At 40.5% G+C, this 22,616-nt stretch overlaps 1 protein-coding gene across 2 annotated transcripts in view; it reads right to left on the reverse strand.

The window, feature by feature from the left end:
* The window catches only part of CLSTN3 (calsyntenin 3), a 40,696-nt gene that overhangs the window by 11,372 nt on the left and 6,708 nt on the right, over window positions 1-22,616 (reverse strand). The window contains exons 3-13 of one of the 2 annotated variants that reach the window (XM_032212761.1): window positions 19,024-19,219; window positions 17,801-18,009; window positions 17,197-17,346; window positions 9,352-9,537; window positions 8,727-8,996; window positions 4,271-4,383; window positions 3,998-4,160; window positions 3,130-3,186; window positions 2,487-2,644; window positions 2,158-2,306; window positions 237-463 (exon numbers count right to left, since the gene is read on the reverse strand). In XM_032212761.1, coding sequence (XP_032068652.1) covers window positions 237-463; window positions 2,158-2,306; window positions 2,487-2,644; window positions 3,130-3,186; window positions 3,998-4,160; window positions 4,271-4,383; window positions 8,727-8,996; window positions 9,352-9,537; window positions 17,197-17,346; window positions 17,801-18,009; window positions 19,024-19,219 — 1,878 coding nt within the window. The remainder of the gene's footprint in view (window positions 1-236; window positions 464-2,157; window positions 2,307-2,486; window positions 2,645-3,129; window positions 3,187-3,997; window positions 4,161-4,270; window positions 4,384-8,726; window positions 8,997-9,351; window positions 9,538-17,196; window positions 17,347-17,800; window positions 18,010-19,023; window positions 19,220-22,616) is intronic. The other variant, XM_032212762.1, reaches the window with a different exon arrangement.

Raw genomic sequence — 22,616 nt, forward strand, 5'->3', positions numbered from 1 at the left:
GCTAAGCTTCTGGTAAGTTTGTTTGAAGTAAAACATCATCCGAAGAAAAAACATTTCTTCCAAGTCGTTCCATAGCATTGGTGCAACTTATTAGCACTGCTACACTCCTAGGACCCCACCCCCCACAAAAGCCAAAAACAGTTCCGCAAAATTGTTTTCTCTTTCCAATGCCTGGCTCTTCCTCGCCCTGCTGCGTCCCACAGCATCTGTGTCAGTAGACGTGTCCCTCAACTGACCTGTGCCATGCCAGCTCTCATCTTTCTTGGCCTCCACCTGGTGTGAAATGGAGCAAGAGATCTGGAGGTCGGGGAAAAGGAGAACTCCCTCCGCATCTTCAAAGTCAGAAGCAGGCCGGGCAAAGTGGGAACTGCCACGCAGGGAGATCTGTGGAGCATCTGGCTGAAGCACAACCACGTAGCCTTCCACGTCTGGTATAGAGACACACGATTCTTCACTAAAGCACCTAACAGGGTAAGAAAGAATCCATGAGGCCTTCCTTGCCTCATTCTCTGCCAAGGTGAATTCAATCTAAATTGGGTGCATGGCTGTTTGGCAGCTGATAGGACTTAACATCAACAAAAATTAAATAAAAAAGAAATTCACTTTAAAAGAAAAAACAGAGAAGGGGGGAGAGGGAGAGAGGGAGAGAGAGAGAGAGAGAGAGAGAAAAGCCTAAAAACAAAAGGACAGCTATCACAAATATGTAGATCACACAGATTGGCCTCCTTAAGCTTCTGGCTTATTTAATTATATATTTGCTTTCGTCCTGCTTTTTAAACAATTTTTGTATACAGATGGCTTGTAATCTAAGCAGATCAGGATTTCTGGAATGCAAAACGAAGTGATTATACATAAATAGGTATTTATATTTACTTTGGTCTGAGCTAATCGTTCTGAGCTGGTATTTTTTCCATAACAATTTAGCAACAGAATCTTGGCTTCCTGGCCAATGACTGAGGCTAGAATGTCCTACTCAGTCCCAGGGCAATTACCATTAGCTGTGTATTCTATCTGGCAGACAAAAAGAATCACTCAATTGTGTTTGTGATATTATTGCACATTCTTCTCCAGTAGAAAAATAGTTCTCCTTTTCTGTTTGGATTATTGGTATAAGAGCTAGAGCTATCAGTCGGAGCTGATAGCTCCAAGGAGAAGGAGAAGATTTCATTGGTCTGTCTTATCCTCTGCTTGTTCAGTGTAAATTCAACATTTTCACCTGAAAGCCTTTTTGCATTCCTAATCAAGAGAGCCAGTTTGAAATTAGGAGGCTTGTTCTTCCTTAGGCATGAAAGCCATCTGGGTGACTTTGGGCCAGTCAGTCACTCTGAGTTCAACCTATTACTAGGCATATAAGCCCTCAAGCAAAGGGCACAGAGCAATACACAGACAGGATAAAAATCAAATAATAAACAAATGCAAATAAAATAATCAGGAGCAAATACAATGCAGTGAGTTAAATACAAATGAAAACACACATAAACTCAGTCTTGGTTTCATTCTCATTTGTACCGTAAACCCAACAGCTAAATGTAGAGCTTTGGCTGTCATTTTTTAGCTCCAAGTGGCTGTTCAAAACAACAGTTTTGAGGTTAGGATTTAGGCCAGAGAAAGACCCCCATCTTTTTAAAAAAAAAACACCACTTATTTTCCCAATTCAAATCTTACCAACCATCAAGAAAATAAGACAAAGAGAGAGGGCTAAGTCCCATCATCTGATCCCCACTCAGTCCTCCAGAGGCTTTGGACTGAAAACAAATTGATTTCCAGTATCTAATTATCCTGGCATATCGCTAACATGTAACTAAAGTAGGGGGGGATACATAGCTCACATTTTTCACAGATGTCGTTCTAGGAACAAATAATCAGTTGTGAAAGTCTGTGAACCTCACTTGGTTTCTCCTGCCACTACATAATATTTTCACCTTCCGTAAAGAAATCATTACCAAAAGATTTGTTTTCTCTTTGCCTCCATCTCTTCCCCCTATATCCCCTTTCCTCACTCTAAAAGGCCCCAGTTGCCTCTTTAAAGCACACACACACACTGCAAGCAAAGAAGTAAATTGACAATTGGGGTGACAGAGTCGCATCAGCTCTGAAATATAAACAAGAGTTACAGCTGCCAGGAGGCTGTTGCATAGCATCAGTGGTCCCACTTACTTGACAGCGGTGGTCAGTTTGAGAGGCCGGACTCCAGGAGTAGCAAAGCGCAGGGAATTCATATAGGCCACATGCTGAATTGCCCGGTTGAAAGTTTCCACATCATCCCCCTCCAAAATAAGAAGGGACTGAGAGGGGTTGACATGCACCTGTGGGGAGAAGAGGAAGGCAGCTGTGAGGCAGCTTTGCTGGAAGTATTAAGGGCTGCCGTCAAGAGACATGAGGAGACTCTCCGGTGGGCAGGAGCAGGCACGATCCGGGAAGCCAAGCCAAGGTGCTAACAGGGCAGGAAGGAAGATCATGCCACCAGAAGGCAGGGGAAGGTATACCTTCATCCCTTTGCCAAGGCTGTCAAAGTCGCTGTAGTCCAGCCCTTCACGACAGGCATAGAGACACTCTATCACCTCCCGGCTCTCAAGGCTGCCAGGGCGAATAGTGAAGCCAGCCAGATAACCATGGAAGAAGTGATGAATCGGCAGAGAGTCTCCTAAAGGAGGATACAGGAGGAGGGGTGGTGTGAGAGACAGGTGAAGAGACAGGAGAAAAGAGAAGAGAAAAGGAGAAAGCATGGCAAGAGCGACAGCGAGGGGAGGAGGGAAAGAGTCTCGGATAGGCAGCCAGATGAGAAGCAGAGCAACTGCCCCGTAGAAGATGGAGGGTGGCATATTGTGCAGAGCCAGTTTTCTCTTGGTGTTTTCAGAGAAGAATCGGTTCCCCAAAGCTACCCCATCTCTTAACACCAATCATAGCTCAGATTCGGTGGAAATTTTAACTGTGTTCAGTCTCGGCTTCAGTCCCTCTCACGAGCTGCAAAACCACCATCCTATCCAGAAGCTGCTACACTGCTAGGCTATCATGGTGCCAAGACTTTCTTCCCAGATGAGAAGGGAAGGAAAAGATTGTGGGGAAGGGAAATCTCATGCATGAACAATGATGAGAGCCATGCTTGATGGCACAAGGAATGTCGTGTACCTTGTCCCAAATCAGTGGAGTTCTCATTCCCTTTTATTTTTTCCTTGTTTCTCTCCTCTGCACAAGGAAAAACAAAATCAAAACACTGAATGAGTGTTGTCTGCGACCAAGGAAGGCTTAGTATATTACTAAATCAGAAGCTAACGCTAAGCACTTGAAATCTGACAAATAAGCTTGGTGCTTCTAAACGCCAAAATTATTCAGAGGAACTGTATGGTGTGAATATGTGAGGGGTTAGTGGGGAGAGGCCACAAAATCTTTCCACAGCTTTCTACTTCCAAGCTGGGTTTCTGGAAAGCTGAAATGTTTTTTGGCTAAGAAAACACAATACTGATTGTTTCCATTCCTTGACAGCCAATTTGATCATAGATATGTTACTAAATTGACCAAAACAAACTTTCTGTCTGGAATTAACCTAGCCTGTGGTCAGCCAATTACAGTATTTTATGGCCTTTGGCAAGAATAATACTCGTATGACTATTGAAACCATTTCATTACATTATCTGCTAGAATTAAGCCTTTCTTGATATATATATAAAAAGAAAACTCCACTTGCAAACCTAACCAACACCACCCCTTTATGCATTCCAGCTCTGGGAATATTTATATTGTTTTTGTAGTAAAACACCCAGCGGACACATCTTTATGTAAAACTAACAAATGTGCTGATCCCTAGTGAAGCTATTCACAGTGTAATCTATGCTGTTAACCGGATAAATATACTTAGGTTTGATAATGGTTTTCTTTTTCTTTTTGCAAAAGGTTCTGTTTACTTGCTTCTTTCCTGGAAGTGTGTTTTTTTTTAAACTTTGCACCTCTCTTTCCTTCTGTCCGCTTTTTATTTCTGCCATTAATGGACCTTACTTACCAGCCCAACATGCTCCAATCATGAGGGAAGATTCACGTCGTGGTGGGTGGATGAGGCCATTGTCATGGATCAGAGCAGGGTCATAGGAGACACCATCTACATAAAGTGTAACGGTGGGGAACTCCAGATTCAGAGCATAATGGTGCCACTCGTCATCACAGACCTGCGGCCAGAGAAAAAGGGCACACTCCTGTGAGCCTGGTGCAAGGAAGAAAGAGAGGGCCATGGAGACAGCAAGGGAACACATCAAGGCACCAGCAGCCGTCTTCTCACCTGCTCCAGTTTCCAGAGGAACTTGACAGGTCTTGCACTCTCCAACAACGGCCAATACAGGAAAGCGATGCGACAGCCATGGACAGTTAAGGAGTAATGGGAGTACCCATCTTCTGCAGGTAGAGAGAAAGGAAACTAGGCGAATCAGCAACATTGTGACCTGCTTGTCCCAATTTATTGAGATTTTTTGCAGTGTCATTGATTTTAGTTCTCCTTATTTACCAGGAACAAGCTGTGATATCTGCTACTTGAGCCCAAAATAACATAGATTGCTCATTTTTAGAATGGTACAGCCAGTACACCTTCTTTTCCCTTAAGCTCTCAAAACAGCTGTATATGTCATGCCCTTACACACAAGGCTTACTTGATTTCCATTCTGAATGGGAGCAGTGAAGTTTTTTTAAAAAATTGTTACAGTGTATGTCTCACTGGAGAAAGCAATTGTGTTTGGAAAGTTAGAGTAAAAGGAAACTAGGCTGCCAAAGAACAAGGTGGCTGGATACTATCAAAGCTGACACCAGCCAGAGCATGGAAAAACTCAAAGAAGCAGTGCAAAACTGGAAGATGTGGAGAGACCTGGCCCACAGAATCGCCAAGAATTGGACAGGATTGAATGGCTAACATCAACATCAACAACAGGGCATTTCATGTGTGGTTTTGCTGGAGCTGACCACCAGGAGGCAGTGCATGAACGTTTTGTCTTATTTGGAATTCACCAGATATACATAGCCACAAATCCTTCTACAGCAGGGGTCTCAACCGGTAATGATTTCCTCTTATCTTCGCTACCGGTTCGGAATGCATGCACAGAGCGCCTGTGATGATGTCTGGGCAGGTGGGTGGAGGCTCCCGCCGCCACCACTTCCGGTTCGCCCAAACTGGGCAAACTGGCAGAATACCACCTCTGGTCCCAGCCTGTGAACCATGAGGGAATTCCAACCAGGCCACAGAAATGGTCTACAACTGTGCGTGCATCCTCACTTGCCCGAGCAGTGAGTGACCATGGACAGGGGTGCTTCATTTGCGTGAGTGGTAGGCCTGCATGCATGCTCATTTGATGGCTATTCAGGTAGAACTATCTCCTTCCAACTCACACCCACCCCTGGTCCGTACAGCCGGAAAGGTTGAGGAACTCTGTTCTATAGGATTCAAACCCTTTGGAACTCACAGACCATTAAACTTTAGCTACATAGTGCATTATATAGCTAAAGTTTAGCTATATGCACAGCTATTATAGAGCCATGGTGGCACAGTGGTTAGAATGCAGTACTGCAGGCTACTTTGGCTGACTGTAATTTGGCAGTTCAAATCTCAACAGGCTCAAGCCTTCCATCCTTCTGAGGTGGGTAAAATGAGGACCCAGATTGTTGGGAGAAATATGCTGACTCTGTAAACTGCTTAGAGGGCTGTAAAATCACTATGAAGTGGTATATAAGTCTAAGTGCTATTGCTAGTAGCTTTAGAAGTGATCCAAGTCTTGGTGCTCAGTGGTATTGTAGGAAGGCTTACTATACAGAGAGAGGTTATCTTTAGGATGGTATGTATAATCCCCCTTCTTTTTTCTTTAAACTCTCAGACCAGAAAGATGTAGAAGTTACCACATATCATGCCCTCATGAAAGGGGGGGGGGTGTTTCCCTATTTTTATACAATGTATATCTGTGGTGTTTCTATGTATAATCATCATCGGGAGGCATTATGTGACCAGTTTAATACTGTGTGGGACTGCTTGTTGTAAAAATCTCATATAAAATTCTGAAGGGTAGGGGAAATCATCTAAAAACTCAGGCATGAGGGGATGACATAAATCTTTATTTCTCTGTGTACAGGGCCCCAAACAGGATGAAAGCAGTCACATATTGCCTCCTAGTGGCCAGTGTAAGTATAGCCTGACTATATTTGCATGCCCCGGTAAATGGAAGTGAGGGAGAATATTGGCTTTCAAGCAGAAAGACCCAAATGCTAGAATTAGCTCAGTAATGGCAATATATCATTCCAGTGGTTTGGCCTGCTTGTTCCAGAAGCAGAAAAAGATATTTAACTACAAAGTACAGTAAAGAATAATCCTCAGCAGCATGTAACAGGATAAGGGAAAGCTGAAAGTGTATATGAGCAGAAAAGTATTGTTTGCCTTTCATTTTGACCTGGGTAATGTTGAAATCTCATTTTCATGAAAGTGGCACATTCATTTTCACAATATTAGGGAACATCCTCTTCTTTCAGTTAGGCAGAGAATGAAATTGAGATAGAGGATTTCAACCTGCTTCCAGCACCAATTTTTTGATGTCACTCATTTGTGTTATACAACAGGTAAAAAAGCAAGCAAGCAACCAGTGTATAATAAAAGTCTGTGCTTAGTTTTCAAGGAAGAATAAATGTCCAATGTTAACAAAGAAGTTAACAAGTGGCTCTTATTTTAACTTATTTCACTGTACACCTTTCACAATTACAGATATTCCTCGGTTTATGACCATTTATTTAATGACCACTTGAAGTTGCAGTGATGCTGAAAAAAGTTACTTACAACCAGTTCTCACACTTCCAACCATTACAGCACCTGTGCCGTCACATTTGGAGCATTTGGCAATCGGCAAGTATTTACAGTGACTGCAGCGTCCCAAGATTACATGGTAGCCATTTGCAACCTTCCCGGGGATTTCCATCAAGCAAAATCAATGGAAGAAGCTGGATTCATTTAATGACTGTGTAGTTCACTTAATGGCTGCAGTGATTCGCTGAATGACTGCAGCAAAAGGTTGTATAAAATCAGGCATTTCTCACTTAACAACTGCATCACTTAGCAATGGAAGATCCAGTCTCAATTCTGGTCGTAAGTCAAGGACTCCTATATGCACCTGCACTGAAATCCAACAGAGATTCCTCCTGAAGATCAAATGTAATTTCCTGATCCTCTTCACTTGTCATGGTTTCATACCTACATGTTGCAAACACGTTAGACATGATAGCCAAGAAACCTAAGGTGCAGAAACCCACTTTGATCCAATTTTATCACCCCAAACAGAGATAAGAGCCCTAGTCTCAAAAGTAGCAAAGACTCTGCCCTGTGTGGACCTGCAAACCAAAGATGCTTTTACCCACATGCCAACACACATGCTTCATTTACTCATACACAAAGTGCAATTAGTGTTCATTGTGAGTGGAAACTATTTTAACACGCATTACATTACAGCGTTGAGAATGAATGCATTATCCCCATGCTCCTTCCTCATAGCAATCAGGTATTAAAATCCATTCACTTAGGTCAATTGAGATCACTCCAAAGCCTCACTTAGCTGCAACCTCTCTGTGGCAGGGAGAGACTCGGGAGCTTGGAAGAGCTGGGGAAGAACCCACAAAGACCCCTGGGTTCCTACAGGGTGCCACAACAGCAAAAGAGAAGGCATTGTGCATCACACTGCCAATATCATCATGTGTGCCAAAGCAGTGGGAAACCCATGCCAACAACCACAAATGGTTTTATTCAATAGCAAAGGTGAGTTTTCATGAGAGACCAGCACTTTGGGGAAAAGGTGAGTTATCTAGTAGTTTCCCCCATCCCCCAGTGAAATTGCCACTTCAGTAAAAAGCTTTACACAACTTCAACTAATATAAGTAGTCCTGAACATACACCCGCAACTGAGCCCCAAACTTCCATTGCTAAGCAAACTAGTTGTGCGTTTTGCCTCATTTTATGATCTTTCTTGCTACAGTTATTAAGTGAACCACTGCTGTTACATGGCTGTTAAGTGAATCTGGCTTCGTTTGTCAGAAGGTTGCAAAAAGGATCACATGACCCTGGGACACTGTAGCCATCATAAATATATTCCAGTTGCCAAGTATCTGATGTTTGATCATGGAGACCCTGCAATGGTCACAAGTCATATTTCTCAGTGCCATTGTAACCCCAAATGGTCATTAAAGAAGTGGTTGTAAGTTGAAGACTCCCTGCAATGAGAGCTACGGTAACATTAATAGACTATCTGTGACAGGGAAGTGTGTCTGTTAAATCTGGCTGTCTGTTAAAACCAAATGTCTATCACTGACACAATTTCTATCAGTGGCTAATTGATGTTTTTATGCAAAACATGTAACTTGATGCAAATGATGTAAAATACACACAGAATGGATTTGTAAATTTCTACTGTTATATCTAAACAACAACAAGGTACATGTAAATAAAAGGTTTCATAGTATGGCCAGTTTCATTTTTTTCACTATTACCTGCCTATGCTGAATCTATCAATAAGCTGGAAAGGCTAATTACTTTCTATGGCCCAGTTCTGCCAATATCTTAACTGGGTAAATAGACAAATTAGTTTATTATGGAACCATAAGGATATGCCAACCTTAAAGTTCTCACTTCAATGGGAATACATAAATGCCCAATCGGTTAATAGCTTCTGAATCCTCTGACCTACTGGATAACCCCTACTGATAGGTCAATAAAAGAGTCTTACCGCTCCTCATGGTGCTGCAGATGACCGTCTCCTCCTCCTTCTTGCCCTTGTTTGGCATCACCCCATGTTTCACCCACAGGGACAAGGTAAAATGGTCACTCAGTCCTTCAAGAGCTCCAGTTCCACTGCCCATGGGCACCTGAGTTGCCTGGCTGCCGTTGAACCAATAGATGAGGCTGCTGTCCTGGCTGTAATGGACTGAGAGGCGTGCTGTCCAGTTGGCCATGGGGCCTGGCACTGGCAGAAGATCTACCTCACCTCGGGCAGCACCTGGAGGGACAAGAGAGGACACTCAGAATGGGGAAGGTTCACCTCATGGTCCGTCTGTTGCTTTGGGTTGAATTTGCATAGAGAAACTTCCCAATAAGTTGTGATCTTCAAATCTTGTGTCTGTCACTTTTAACAATGCCTCAATGCCATTCTGTCTAGCCATAGTTTAGAATCTCCATCATCAGACTTTCTGGGTGAAACATTCTAGAGACCTTCATGGCCTACTCTTTAGAACGTTGACCTAATTTAGGTAACGATTCTTTTAGAATATATTTCTATACACACATACACACACACATACACACACAAACACACCCCTCCTCCAAACATAACTAGATAGGAAGTGAATACATACCACAGAGTTTACGCAGTGACTTTTCAGAGTAATTGTCTCGATCACAACCTTTGGCCACATGATTTGTCTGTAACTCCACAGTAGCTTGGATGTTCCACAGAGGCTCATCACACGTCTCCAGATGGATGCTGGGGAAAAGGGCAAGGCTGCCTGTTCCAGGGATGTACTCAATTCTCTTATTCCAACCTGTTGGAGATTAAATTGTGTTTAGGACATAGTGCTAGAGACTTTTCTCTGCTAGCTGCACTAGCTTAGACAAGCCTCTGAGCTTCCTTTAAAAAAAAACCTACACAATCCATCATTATTCTAATTACATACAGATTATATTTTACCCACTTCTCCCTCTAGGAAGCTGAGGTGAAGGCCTTTTCAAATCAATTTAGAAATAGAAGAGTTCATTTGTGTATTAGAAAAAGGATTTTTCTGCTGGTAATAGAGGCATACAATAATAATCAAGACTAGTCTTTTGATTGAGAGTTATAAGGACATTAGAGTATAACAGTGTTGCAAGGTTTGATGTCAGGTGTGAACAATCAAGTCCAAATATGAAGGTCCAGTTAAACTGATTTATTGCTACTCATGGCTACACATGGGAATATTTTCAACTAAAGCTGTTAGAAGTTAGATATGAGTCAATGGAATGTAGGGGTAGGTGGACTTAGCTGATTGTAGGCTGATTCCTCTTTTAACTCTGCCTCCAGGTTCTGCCACTCCTTTCTCTATATTTGGTATGGCAGCACAGGACTGATCCTCTCTGGGTTCAGGTCAGGGGTGGGTTGCTGCTGGCATTACTGTCGGTTCGCAACCCACGCACAATGTGTGTGCACCACCAGATGTGTGCTGTGCGTGTGTGCGCTGTGTGGGTGTGTACTGGTCAATGTAAATTGTTCTGCACACATGTGCAGAACAATTTACAGTGAACTGCGCACGTGCAGTCACTAAAATCCAAAATGGCGGTGGCCAAGCAGCAGTGAGGGAACTACCTGTTCTGCGACCCAGGCCTGAATTCCACTACCGGGTCGACCAAACCATGCCGAATCGGGAGCAACCCACCTCTGGTTCAGATGCTTACAGGATTAGGGTTACTTTACCCTCCCACTAAATTTGGGACTTGTTCTTGCAATTAATTGCATCCAGTCCAGTTTGCCATCTAAAGACTAACATTAATCTCATTGAATCCTATGAGGGGCAATCTTCTTTGAGTTCTTATACTCAATCAGGGTGCCTGATACTTTTCCATTAACTGTTGGATAAGTCTCCCCAACTTGGTTCGATATAAAAATCAATGGAACCTACATCAGAACCAATTGATTTGCACAATCACCCAGATAACACAATAGATGGAACATTGTTGGTTTCTATGGCAACATGAACTTACACACATGTCTTACATAAGGCATTCTCATTGCATTTTGACACACCCAACTCTCACTTCCATATAACTAAATGAGAAGTATATTCTTATATATAACCCTTTTATGCTTCTTTCAACAACAAAAATCATTCTTCACAACGGTTTATTTACCAACCGCTACCTTTTAACAACCTTTACATGTCTTAGACTCTGTTTCTCTATCTTTAGAAATCATTCTACCAAGGGATACATATTTCCTGTAATATTTTGCCATTTATATATTACTTGCAATATTCCTTTCATTTTCCCCATCAAGCACCACTTTATTTTCAGATTCATACTCCTGGTGGCATTATACAATTTAACAATTCCTGCAAATCATTTAGGTTTTCAATCAATATTCTTGTCCCCGACGCATGTACTTGTAATATCACCACAAGTATTTCTTACAAATGTATTCATCAATGCATCAAACAACTAAAGGGATATCACACAGCCTTACCTGATTCCAGGCTTAGTGTTGAATTGCTTTCTGAGAATTATTTTTATTCTTGTGTATAATTTACTTCTATCACATACCACTCATATTGCGTTCAGCAATCAACTTTCAGCTCCATAAACATTTCATAATTCAAGTCTATCCATTTTCCCATACAAACAAATGAATAATTACGTATATCAGAACATATTTTTACATGTTCATAGACTGCATGCTGCTACTTCTCAAATCTTGCTCATTGTCATTTCGCATTCCTCCAATTGGAATTCTGCCATGCATCTTTCCTGGCAGGCTTTAATCTTGTTACCTTTCCATTTGTTTAAGGGAACAATCCTGGCATTCTTCCAATCATCAGGCAGGGATGTAGTCTTCGCCCAGAGACACCCTCCAATTATGCCCTGTACATTTGCAGTCTTTTCATTTTTCAACATGCTCACAGCATATGTTATTTCTTTTTCATCATTGTTTCTTACAAACATTTACAATATTTGCTTCAATTTCACACTGACATATAGGTAGTCCTTGACTTACGACCACAATTAGGACCAGAATTTCTTTTGCTAAACAATGCAGTTGTAAAGCATGATTGCATCGCTTGGCAATGGCAATCCCTGCAGACCTGGTTGCTGTCATTAACTGAATCCCACGGTAGTTAGGCAAGGCAACTTCCTGCTGGCTTCCCTTAACCAAAGTCAGTGGGGAAGCTGGCAGGAAGTCACAGGCCAGCAGGCAGGTAAGTGGCTGCTGCTGAGTTGGGGAGGAAATGAACGGGTGCATAGGGGGTGCAAAAGTTGCTGCAGGGGTCAGGGAGGGTATGTGTGTGGCAACACATGGCAGTGCACAAAAAACATCAAGTGAGTCGGGGAACATGTATGGTGGTGCACAAGAGGCACTGTGTGCTGAGAAGGCTGCACAAGTGTGCATGGGATGGTGTGCAGCAGTGGGTGTGTGAGGCAGCAAACAGGTTGATGAGGGTGCATGGGAATGCACAAGAGGTACCCATGTGAATCAGGGAGGGTGATGCAATGGTGTGCTGGTATACACGTGATGCATCCCACAGACTGGAGAGGGCTTATGAGAGGCATCACATGCACAAGGGAGGGTATAGGGGTGCATGAGGGGTACTGCACAGGTCAGGGAGGATGCGCAAGAGATGCGTGCCTAGGAAAGAGAAAAGAGACTTTTTGTCTTTTTGCAATCTTCCCTGCCCACTTCCCGATTTATGACATGACTGTGTGGATGCGAAAATGATTGTAATCCTCAGGATCACTCAAAACCACTATTAGTTCAACACCATTTCAAACAGTCACTGAACAAATGATCATAAGTCCAGGTTTACCTGTATTACAATCATTTCCACACAACTGTAGCATTTTCTGACTTTAGTTTCATCCAAAATCATGTAATTGCTTTTTATATAATCCCATTAACTCTGCTTGAAGCTCTTTGTTAGCCATTCCCCACTTCCAAAACAAAACTGCCTTGTCTTTTTCACCTTTACTTCCTCTTAACAAATACCTAATTTTCTATACATATATTATCTTCATGTTTTGTACATACATTTTCTCATCCACAATCTCTTTCACTTCATCATCCCACCAATTCTACCTTCACTAGTGCCAGGTTTACTCCCACTGGTCTTCCAGCACAGGGGTCCCTACCCCCAGGCTATGGTACAAGTCCATGGCCTGTTAGCAACCAGACTGCACAGCTGGAGATGAGTGGCAGCCGAGCGAGCAAAACTGAACCCATCCCCCACCCCAGGTCTGTGGAAAAATTGTCTTCCATGAAACTGGTCCCTGGTGCCCAAAAGGTTGGAGATTACTATTCTAACCCAAAAAGGACACATATATTTTGTTTCCCAACACACCCAAAAGTCATGATCACATGGTTGTTATTGCTAAGTTAATTTTTATATTGCTCTTCCTCTTTTCTGATGTAGCATGATAAAAAGCCTTGATCTTTGGCCATCTCTAGGAGACCATCCTAAATTTCCTAATAAATTCCTAGCTGGGTAGTTTGTGATGAAATTAATATTGCTTTTGCTCAAGCAAGGCCCCCTTGAGAATATCTTGGTGATCTTAGAATGGCTTGTGGAGTTGCCATTCTGATATCAGCATCAAGTTCCTTTGTTCTTTTATTTAGAGCCTGGATGGTTTACCCAACACAATGTGTGCCCAGCACTGACAAAGGGCATATGTCATACTGAAGAATGACTTATAAAGTTCTGTTTGCCAGAATAGATTTTGGGAAAGAATTGGCATCTGGGTTTATTGCTATTGGTGGCAGAAAGAAATATTGGTTCTGTATAAGGGAGATATTTTTCCCCTGGGGCAGAGTTAAGAATTAATAGAATTCATCTAGCGTCACATTTCTTCTTTTCAATGTTCTCTGGAGATATAGTGAGGCATAAAAGCCTCTCTTTTTTTTTTACCAACCTCCCAAGACACATGGCTTTTCCTCACCTTTTGTTCTGTGTCCATTTAACTTCCTTTTTGTTTTTGTTTTTGTTTTTTTAAAAAAACTGAAATACTTCCTTTAATATGATTTGATGGCATTGTTCTATTTGATCTGTACATTTGCTGATAATGTCATCTGCTGGCATTTTAAATGTTGCACTATTAGTTGACATGCCGTATTATTAAATGCTATATGAATACTAGTGCATAAGAGGTGAATAGAGCAATGCTCTATCCATTACTCGTTAACCGACCTTATTTTGATGACATCAGTGTGTATAGCTGGTCTGAGCAGGACCAAGGGCTACTGTGAAGATGTAAGCATCAATGTGAAATATAGGACAGTTTCCATTAATGTTAAACAAGTCTCATGCTGGAATGTAAATATTTGTTTGTTTGTTTGTTTTATTGATTGTTATTATTTATCAAAATTATATGACAGAGTGACTCTAGACAGTGAACAATAAAGCCAGAAGTTTGCCATAGTGGAATACATGACCCCAAACCTCATGCCTGAAAACCACAAGTATCATTTTGGAGTTCAAAAAAACAGGAATGAGATTCAGCAAAGACAAAGGGTTTAGGAAGTTGTAGGGCAATGTTTTGTTTAATTTCTTCCTGTAACTAATTAAAACAGTTATTCACCGCAAACTAATAAGTGTTCTGTTTTTAGAATGCAGGACTTACCTTGCTGTGTACAGTAAACATAATCTTTTTATAAACGTTTTTTAATGGGGATGAGATTGAATTAACAATAAAGATTTGTTAAATAAATGCATTGAATACATTTGACCAGACTACCAACATATATTTTATAGAACTTTGACTTCAAGTGCTGATTCCAAATCTAATTTTTTTAATTTAAACCATGGGTTGTCAACCTGGTCCCTACCGCCCACTAGTGGGCATTTCGGGATTCCAGGTGGGCGGTAGGGACCTCCTTTTGAGCAAGTGGGTAGGCGTGAGCGCACACATCAATAAACCAACGTACGCGTGCACGCAAACAAGCAAACACGTGGAAAGAGGAAGGGGAGAAATGGAAACTGATAGTAGGGACAGGCAGAAGGGGAACAGAGCAGTTGTAAAATAGGAGAAAGAAAAGTTATAGGCAGGAGAGAATTGTTGTTGGCTAATAATAATAAGTGGGCTAACTAGCTCAGCCTTACTTTTGTACATTGTACATTTTGTACATTTTGTACATTTACCTAAGGAAGGTAAAAAAAAGGAGATAAAAAGGAAAAGATAAAAAAATTAACAAAAAAGGGAAGAAAAATAGAGAAAAGAGGATAAAATAAAAGATGAGAGTAAGCAGTGTTTAGTCTGGCTCATAAATTAAGTTTTGTTATCTTATAAAATAAAAGAAAGAAATAAGTAAAGGAAAGAGAAGGAAAAAATAAAAAGGGGAAAAGAGATCCTTGATGTAGTGAAATACTATAAGAAAGGTAAAGAAGAAGAAGGCAGGAAAAGGATTTTTTTTATGGTGACACTTAATAAAAATTGGCACCTAATACAGCATTGTTTTTGGTGTTTGTAATAAAAGGGAAAAGAGGAGGGAAAAAAGCACTGTGTGGAGTGCAGATCAAAACGTAAGAGTAAAAGTAGTTGTTAAATTGTGAAACAAATTTAGAACCCATGTCTGAAAAAAAGAAATATGCTCATGTTCCACACTTGCGCAAAAACTGGTGGGTGGTAAGGAAATTTTTCCATCAAGAAAGATCCATTAGTGGGCGGTAGGAAGAAAAGGTTGACTACCACTGATTTAAACCTTTCTTAAAATGTTTCATAAGATGCTGGAGCAAACTATTGGTATCACAAAAGGTCAGCAAATAGTGAATTACTTAATTAATTATTACAAGTACCATAGTTCTCATTTAACAGTGATTATTGGGTGGAATTTCCATTGGTAAGAGATGTAGTCATAAAGAGTGATGTCACTTGACTGCTTTGCTTAATGATAGAAATGCTGGCAGTCCCTGATGTCATTGTTAAGTGAGGATTGCAGATTGTCAAGTGAGAGCTCCTGGTGACTTCCTGCCATCTTCCAACAAGCAAAGTCAATGGGGAAACCAACAGGAAATTGCAAGTTTCAGGGTACTTGCAAGCAAGAATGAGGGCAGGTAAGTAACTGCTGCAGTGCGACGTAAGCACAACCAGGTATGTGGGTGGAGTGATAACTGCTGCTGGTTGCCAGAGGGTGCACTGGTAGCTACAGCAGCTCTGGGTGAATGCAGCTGGGCAGGTGTATGCTAAGACTCTGTGTGAGGTTTTGCTGTAGGTTGATGCATGCTGCAAAGTACAAGAAATTATCCAGGGTGCTCAGCAGAAAAAGTAATGGGAGCGAGGGCAACTTACAGGAGCAACTTGTGACATTTTCTGCAGGTTTTGCTATTACTTTATTTTGGAACACCATTGTTAAGTGCAAACTGGTTACCAAGTATCCGAATCATGCAAAGTGGTACTTTCAAAACAAGTAACTAGATTTTGATCTTGTGTATCTTGGTAGAGAGACTTTTTCTACTCAATCTTTTGTATCAAAATATTTTAGGCAGCCAACAAGATACAACAATCCTACTAAGGAGACCCAGAATCTCTTGGGTGCTTGTTACTAAGATTTTTTTTTTAAAGACAATCACAAGCCAAATAATTTTTAAATGCATACTCTGTGCTATTTAAACTTGAATAATGCCTTCCCTACTGAAAACTCAAAACATTTCCCTTCTTACAATCCTTTTACATGCCTCTTCTGCATAAAACAAAGGGAAAAATCATATTATTAAACAAGTGGACAAGAACTGAATTAAGAATGAAACCAAGCTGCACCACTGTTTAAAACAGGAGTCCCCAAGCCCCAGTCTGTGGACTGGCACCAGGGCGCATCATACATGCCCCAAACTGGGCTGTGCAAACAAGCGAAGCCCGATCCGTGGGATGCAGGGAGCACATGAAACCACGGCCCTTCCAGTCTGTAGAAGAACCTCACGCCACAGAACTGGTCCCTGGTGCACAAAAGGTTGGGGGCCACTGGTTTAAAATATCTATGGCACCACTATCATCAGTAGCATCAAACACAATACAATTCGTTTGCTAGCCGGCTACAAGTACAGAGTTGTTTGGATTTTGTTTCAAAAATATTTATAGCTAATTTATCAGTTGGATTACTCAATTACTGAATTAATTATAGTTTTTAATTGGTTAAAAATAGTGGAATATGATTCAGGCAACAGATTTCATTAAAATTATTTTTAAAAGAATGGTGAAAATGTCAACTGCTTTTATAACATAGTTCATTATCTAAACATTTATACACACAAATGTATGCATGCATCTATGAATACAATCCTACATAAATGCATTTATGTATGATAATGTATGCCCACATGTTGTATACGAAAAAAAACCAGGCAGTGCACAGTGAATAATCCCCTCTAAGTAAAAAAGGAAGAAAAAAAAATATGGCTAAGGATTCAGATGGCAATAGATGAGATCAAAAGGGTAAACAGGTAATGCAAATGCCTCTGAAAAGAGTTTCATACCTTGCCAACTAGGTTTACAGGTGGGCTTCACCTGAATTTCAACCTCAGCATCATCAGAGGCTCGTTTCTTGCCACAGTCATATGCTGTCACTGTGAACTTATACAGGCGCTCTCCACTGTACTGCAGTTTCTCTGTGTTCTCAATATTCCCTGGTAGAAACAGCACAGCCCCACATTAGCAAACCAAAGAACCCCACAGAAAGGCAAAAGAGAAAAAGGAAAAGGCAGATAAAGGAGCACAAAAAAGCAAGAACAATTAAAAAGAGTATACATGAAAAGAAACGTCATGTTGAAAGCAAAACATAAAACTGTTTTTTAAGTCATTTATATATGTGTGTGTACAGTATGTGTATAAGTGAATTTAGTCTGTGGAAATGTGGAGAGAAATATTTGTTTTCCATTTTAAAAAACTCACAAAGCTCTAAAACCTTAATGTGACTCCCAAATAACTTTAATTTCCACCTTTAAGAGGGGAAAAAATACCAAGCAATTCTGTCATTCATGAGTGTTTATGCTTTACATAGGCTTGTTCCACAGCTGTGCCTAAAACTGCTTTCCAACATCTGGGTCAATTCAACCTCCAGAAGGTAATTTAGGTTCTTACCATCATTGTCAATCAGGAACGGGACATTAGGAGTCAAGATCTCATAGTAGCAGATCTGGCTGTACTGAGGGGAGCAGTCACCATCAATAGCTTCTACCCGCAGGATGCGATCATAGAGTTTTCCTTCTGTCACGGCCACGCGATAAAGCTTATCCACAAAGACTGGAGCAAACTCGTTGACATCGTTCACCCGCACATGCACTGTGGCCCTGGGTGGAGGAAGGGGGAGTAGTAAGCAACTAGGTCCAGAGACTCTTTCTTAAAGGAGAAAAATGCTAGGCGGTAACAGTTCCTCCATCTACCTCTATACTATTACTGTACATTGTCCCAAAGGTACTTTTGAAAAGGCAATTGGACTTTCGGAGTTTTTTTCCCCTTGAAGACACTTTGCTTCTTATCCAAGAAGCTTTTTCAGTTCTCTGAAAAAGCTTTTTGGATGAGAAGCAAAGCATCTTCAAGGAGGAAAAAAAAAACCCAAGAAAGTCCAGTTGCCTTTTGAAAAGCACTTGTGGGACAACCATGATCTGGATGATTGAGAATCTCCATAGACATATTATTGTATATTGATTTACCTCATCAGACTGTTACAAAGATCAATAAGACCAGAATGCATGTGTAGGAGTCTTCATAAGACTCCTATAAGGATGACTCAGGAGACCTCCTCCATTCTTACTATAATGCTAGCGAACATTTTTTGAGAAGACAGCTTTTAGGCCTTCCCTCCCCATCAAGATAATTACTCTTCCAGCAATATTTATATTTTTCATGCAATGCTTTAAAAGTAGTCCGACTAAGGGAGACGTAGTCTTAGAGTGGCCTTTTCAAGAAGAAAATAATGATCACAGGAAGAATCAAGCCCTTTAACTGCTAGCATCCATTCTCATTTGCAGGTCTTCCATTGCCATATTGAAATGAATGTGGAAGACATGGACAAGGCCTTTGCTTAGATGACAAGTAATTCTTCATAAGCTTTGCATTGTTTTGAGAGAAGCATTTTAAATTAAACACTAGATTCTACTGATATACACATTATGTTGGCTAATGTGAGCAGCGGGAAGAAAACACAGAATTACATGCAAGAGACTCTTAAACATCTCACTGCAAGCCAAGAAGCAATTCTACTCACTTCCTGAACAAACTAGCTCTCCCGACACTAGTGTACTCCAAGGGACTTAGCAGGTTCAGGGGAAAATCACTGCAGCACTGAATCCAATAACTCTTACTTGTGGGACTTCTTGGTGTTGGCACCATCAGGACCCTCACCGCAGTCATAGGCTTGGATGGTGAAAGTATGTTCTTTATGAGCTTCACAATCCACCGGCTCTTTTGCCCGGATCAACCCCTCGCCTGTGGCTTTGTCAAGAATCACTGCTTCAAAAGGCACTCCTGCACCATGGATCCGGAATCCACAGATCTCACCTAGTGTCCCAAAAGCAAATAATGCAAAGGGGAAAAAAGAGATATTAATAAAAAAAAGGAAACATAGGAAGGAAACATTATCTTTTAATTCTATTCTGTCCTTCTCTCCTCTGCCCTCTTCATTAGCATGAAATAAGCTGGCAACTTTCTCAAACAGAAAAGCTGAATAATATTAAAATTGGCAGAGGAAAAGGCTGGGAGTTTAATCCATATGTAGTTGGATTCTTTTGAAATATTATTATGCCCAAGCTCCATTAAAACCTGGTAGCATTTTGAGTACTTCCAGGTTATTTCAGCAGCATAAGTGCTAGGAAACTTCTCAGTAGACTGTGCTTGACCTAGTGAAGAAGCACAATTAGGTTTTGGCTGATTTGCTTTTTGTTTCCAATATCCAAATGTCATGTTAAAGATTCTCACTGGTATCCAACATTCACCAATTCAATAGATTGCAAGTGTTGGAAGGAGCTAACAGCGTCTTCTGAGATTGGTAGGTTTTAATAACACAGAAGTAGAATTTACAAGAGGCACCTTTACTGGGACCTGGGAATTACCTCCTTCTGTAGTTATTATTCAGTACCATTTCCTGGGAAGCCCATTCATCTGAAGCTAATCAGTATAGATTCCTTGCTGATTGAGAAGGGACAGCCAATTCAATTACTGTATCTGGAGCCATGGGAGGAGAAGACAATGACCTAGATCCAGTTCACAAATCACTCTAGGACAAGTCTTTTCCAACTCTGCAGCTGGCAACATCCATCAATATTAAATGAATTTGAGCAATCTCCTACCCAGACAAAGCAGGAATGAATATTGACAGCATTTATGCTTTGCCAGGGTAAGCAAGACTGGTCCAAGCCCCCTCCAAATCATTGGGGATATATATATAATTATTGAGCTCACACTCTGCTAAACCAGTAACAAGTTACATGTGAATCTAGGCACAGTTTAAGATGTATCACAATATACAAACTTAATATCTGTGGCTTATTATCTGCTGTTTTAATCTAAGATTATTAAAATATGTTGATTATTAAAATTTTGTAAGCTGCTCTGGAAAAACTGAATTTTCACTAAGATATAAACATATAAAACAAAACGTTTCTCTTGCAAGATCAACATTAGTCACTGTCATTTATGGCCCAGTAATGGAACTGTGTGCTAAACCCAATTAGAGAAACACCTCTTGTATCTAGAATTAAAGAAAGGATATATACAATAATTCCAAATGCTCAATCCAAATTTGGTTGTGGTCCTTTGTGTGTGGGGCCTGAATAAATGATCATCTCACCCCTCACAAAACTAATTTAATGAAATTCACAGGCTCTTGATCCATTTCTGGTCCCAATTTGAGAAGCTGGCCTAAATTTATACAAGATTTTGAATCTCTAGTTGCTTCAGTATCAGCTTTTTCCCCATTCTTTATCCTAAGGCAGAATTTCCTAACAGTGGCAATTTCCAGACAGGTGGATTTCAGCTATAGCTGTTGCTGGCTCTTCCTGGTAATTTAAGTCTAGCACCCTTTGCTATTCTGGTATCAAAGATGATTTTATTCTCTCAGGCTTTTTCCTTTATGAAATGCATATTGCTATATAGGGGCATTTTTAGTTTTTTCCCCAATGTATTTCTGACTTTTATGTCCATTTGATATTAATCTCTATTAGGGTTTACTATTGCATTTTAATTACTTTTCTTTTTTTAAACTAAGCCATGCTAAGTATGCTTTGGAACCTGTTTGAAGGTTTCCTGTTTTACGCACTTCATAAAAGAAAAGATACGAAACGTGTGATGAAGCAGATGCTCGATGCTGCTCCCTTTTATGTGGAGCTATTTCCAACATAAATGGGCCTCTGGCACATCATGTCTCCCAACACAATTTATAAAGCCTGTCGAAGAGTGTTAATTGGAAAGCACTATTCAAGCATTCAGAAAAGGAGAATATACTCGCTATAAAAACTCCCAATTGGCTCTGCCTCAAAACATCTCTGTATACAACACAACTGTCTTCAGGGGAAATGCCTTTCTGTTTGAATGTACTGTGTTCGTTTCCATTCGAGCAACGACCCTGATAATACGAGCCTTCTGCTTGTGTATAGACCAGAATGTTTACAATTGCTTCTGCAAACATCCATGCTGTATGTCCTGTGTAGAGAACATCCTTCTGAAGGACAATGAGCTTAGGATTCAGAGATAGCACTCACATACAGAACAAGCTTCTTGACAAACAAGCAAACACAGCTGTAGTCCGGAGAGGGAAATGAATTCACTGTCACCACATTTCCTATATGTCAGAAACTTCACTCTTACTACCAACTCCTGACTTGATCAGGAATAGTTTTATGTGTCCATTAAGAAATGCCACTATGTTATAATATTTGAAGACTGTTTATATTATGGAAAGTACTCTAGCCTTAGACTTTACATTGGAACCTTCCAACATTAAAACTGTAGCTTTGGGCCTGCAATATTATGTGAGATCTTTCCTTTTTGAAAAAAAAAATATGGAAAGCTTCACAAATTTGTGTATCATCCTTGTGCATTATGTGAGATCTTTCTGTGGAACATCACAATATACAGCTCCTAAGGCAAGTCTCTGTCAGAGATTTCTCTATATGAGAAAGTCTAATAACTTCAAAGATTTTTTTTCCATTCCTCGCTGCCAGACAATTTCACTAATCCATCTTAGTCCATCATATTTATTGATTCTGCTCTGCGAATTTAGATTATATATTGCACAAATTATCTTGAACTGCAGATTTCTCAAACTTCCTAGGAAAAGAATTAGTCATTTTTGGCAGGAAATGCAGACAACTCTGCTAACATGTTTTAGAGGAACAGTAAAGAATTGTCATAGGATTGGAGGGTCTTTATTACAGGAGGGGGAATGATAGGAAATACTCTGTTAGTATACATGCTTTACTAATGCCGAGAAACTGCTGACAATGATTTTTGGAGGACCAGGAGAACTTAAGCAATTCACAGACCATGAGATGCTGAAACCTTGAGAGAAAATGCTTAGAGGCTCGCTTCCTTTAATCTCTCTTTGAAGTGATATCTCCTGCTGAATTATTCCTATGCATCATTGTATCATATTCCTATGTATCATTGATTTCTTATATTTGTATGGATTTTTCTATCTGTTTCATACAGAAAGAGCTATCAAAAGATACATTTCTAGATGGAGGTTATTCTTTCTTAAATAACTGGGTTAATTAGGTATTTGGTTTGGTTTGTAAGAAAAACAGATTACAGTAGTCATACAAAAAGATAGGAAGATTAGTAATGAAAAATACTTGCCTTGCCATAAAATACCCAAGGCAGGCCAATTGCCAAATAAAAAGGAATGCCTGAGCTGGGTGGAAAAACCTGGAAAAAAATTCTTTTCTAAAGGAAAAGAAAT

Source organism: Thamnophis elegans, chromosome 3 (assembly GCF_009769535.1).
Source record: "Thamnophis elegans isolate rThaEle1 chromosome 3, rThaEle1.pri, whole genome shotgun sequence".
Classification (NCBI taxonomy): Eukaryota; Metazoa; Chordata; class Lepidosauria; order Squamata; family Colubridae; genus Thamnophis; species Thamnophis elegans.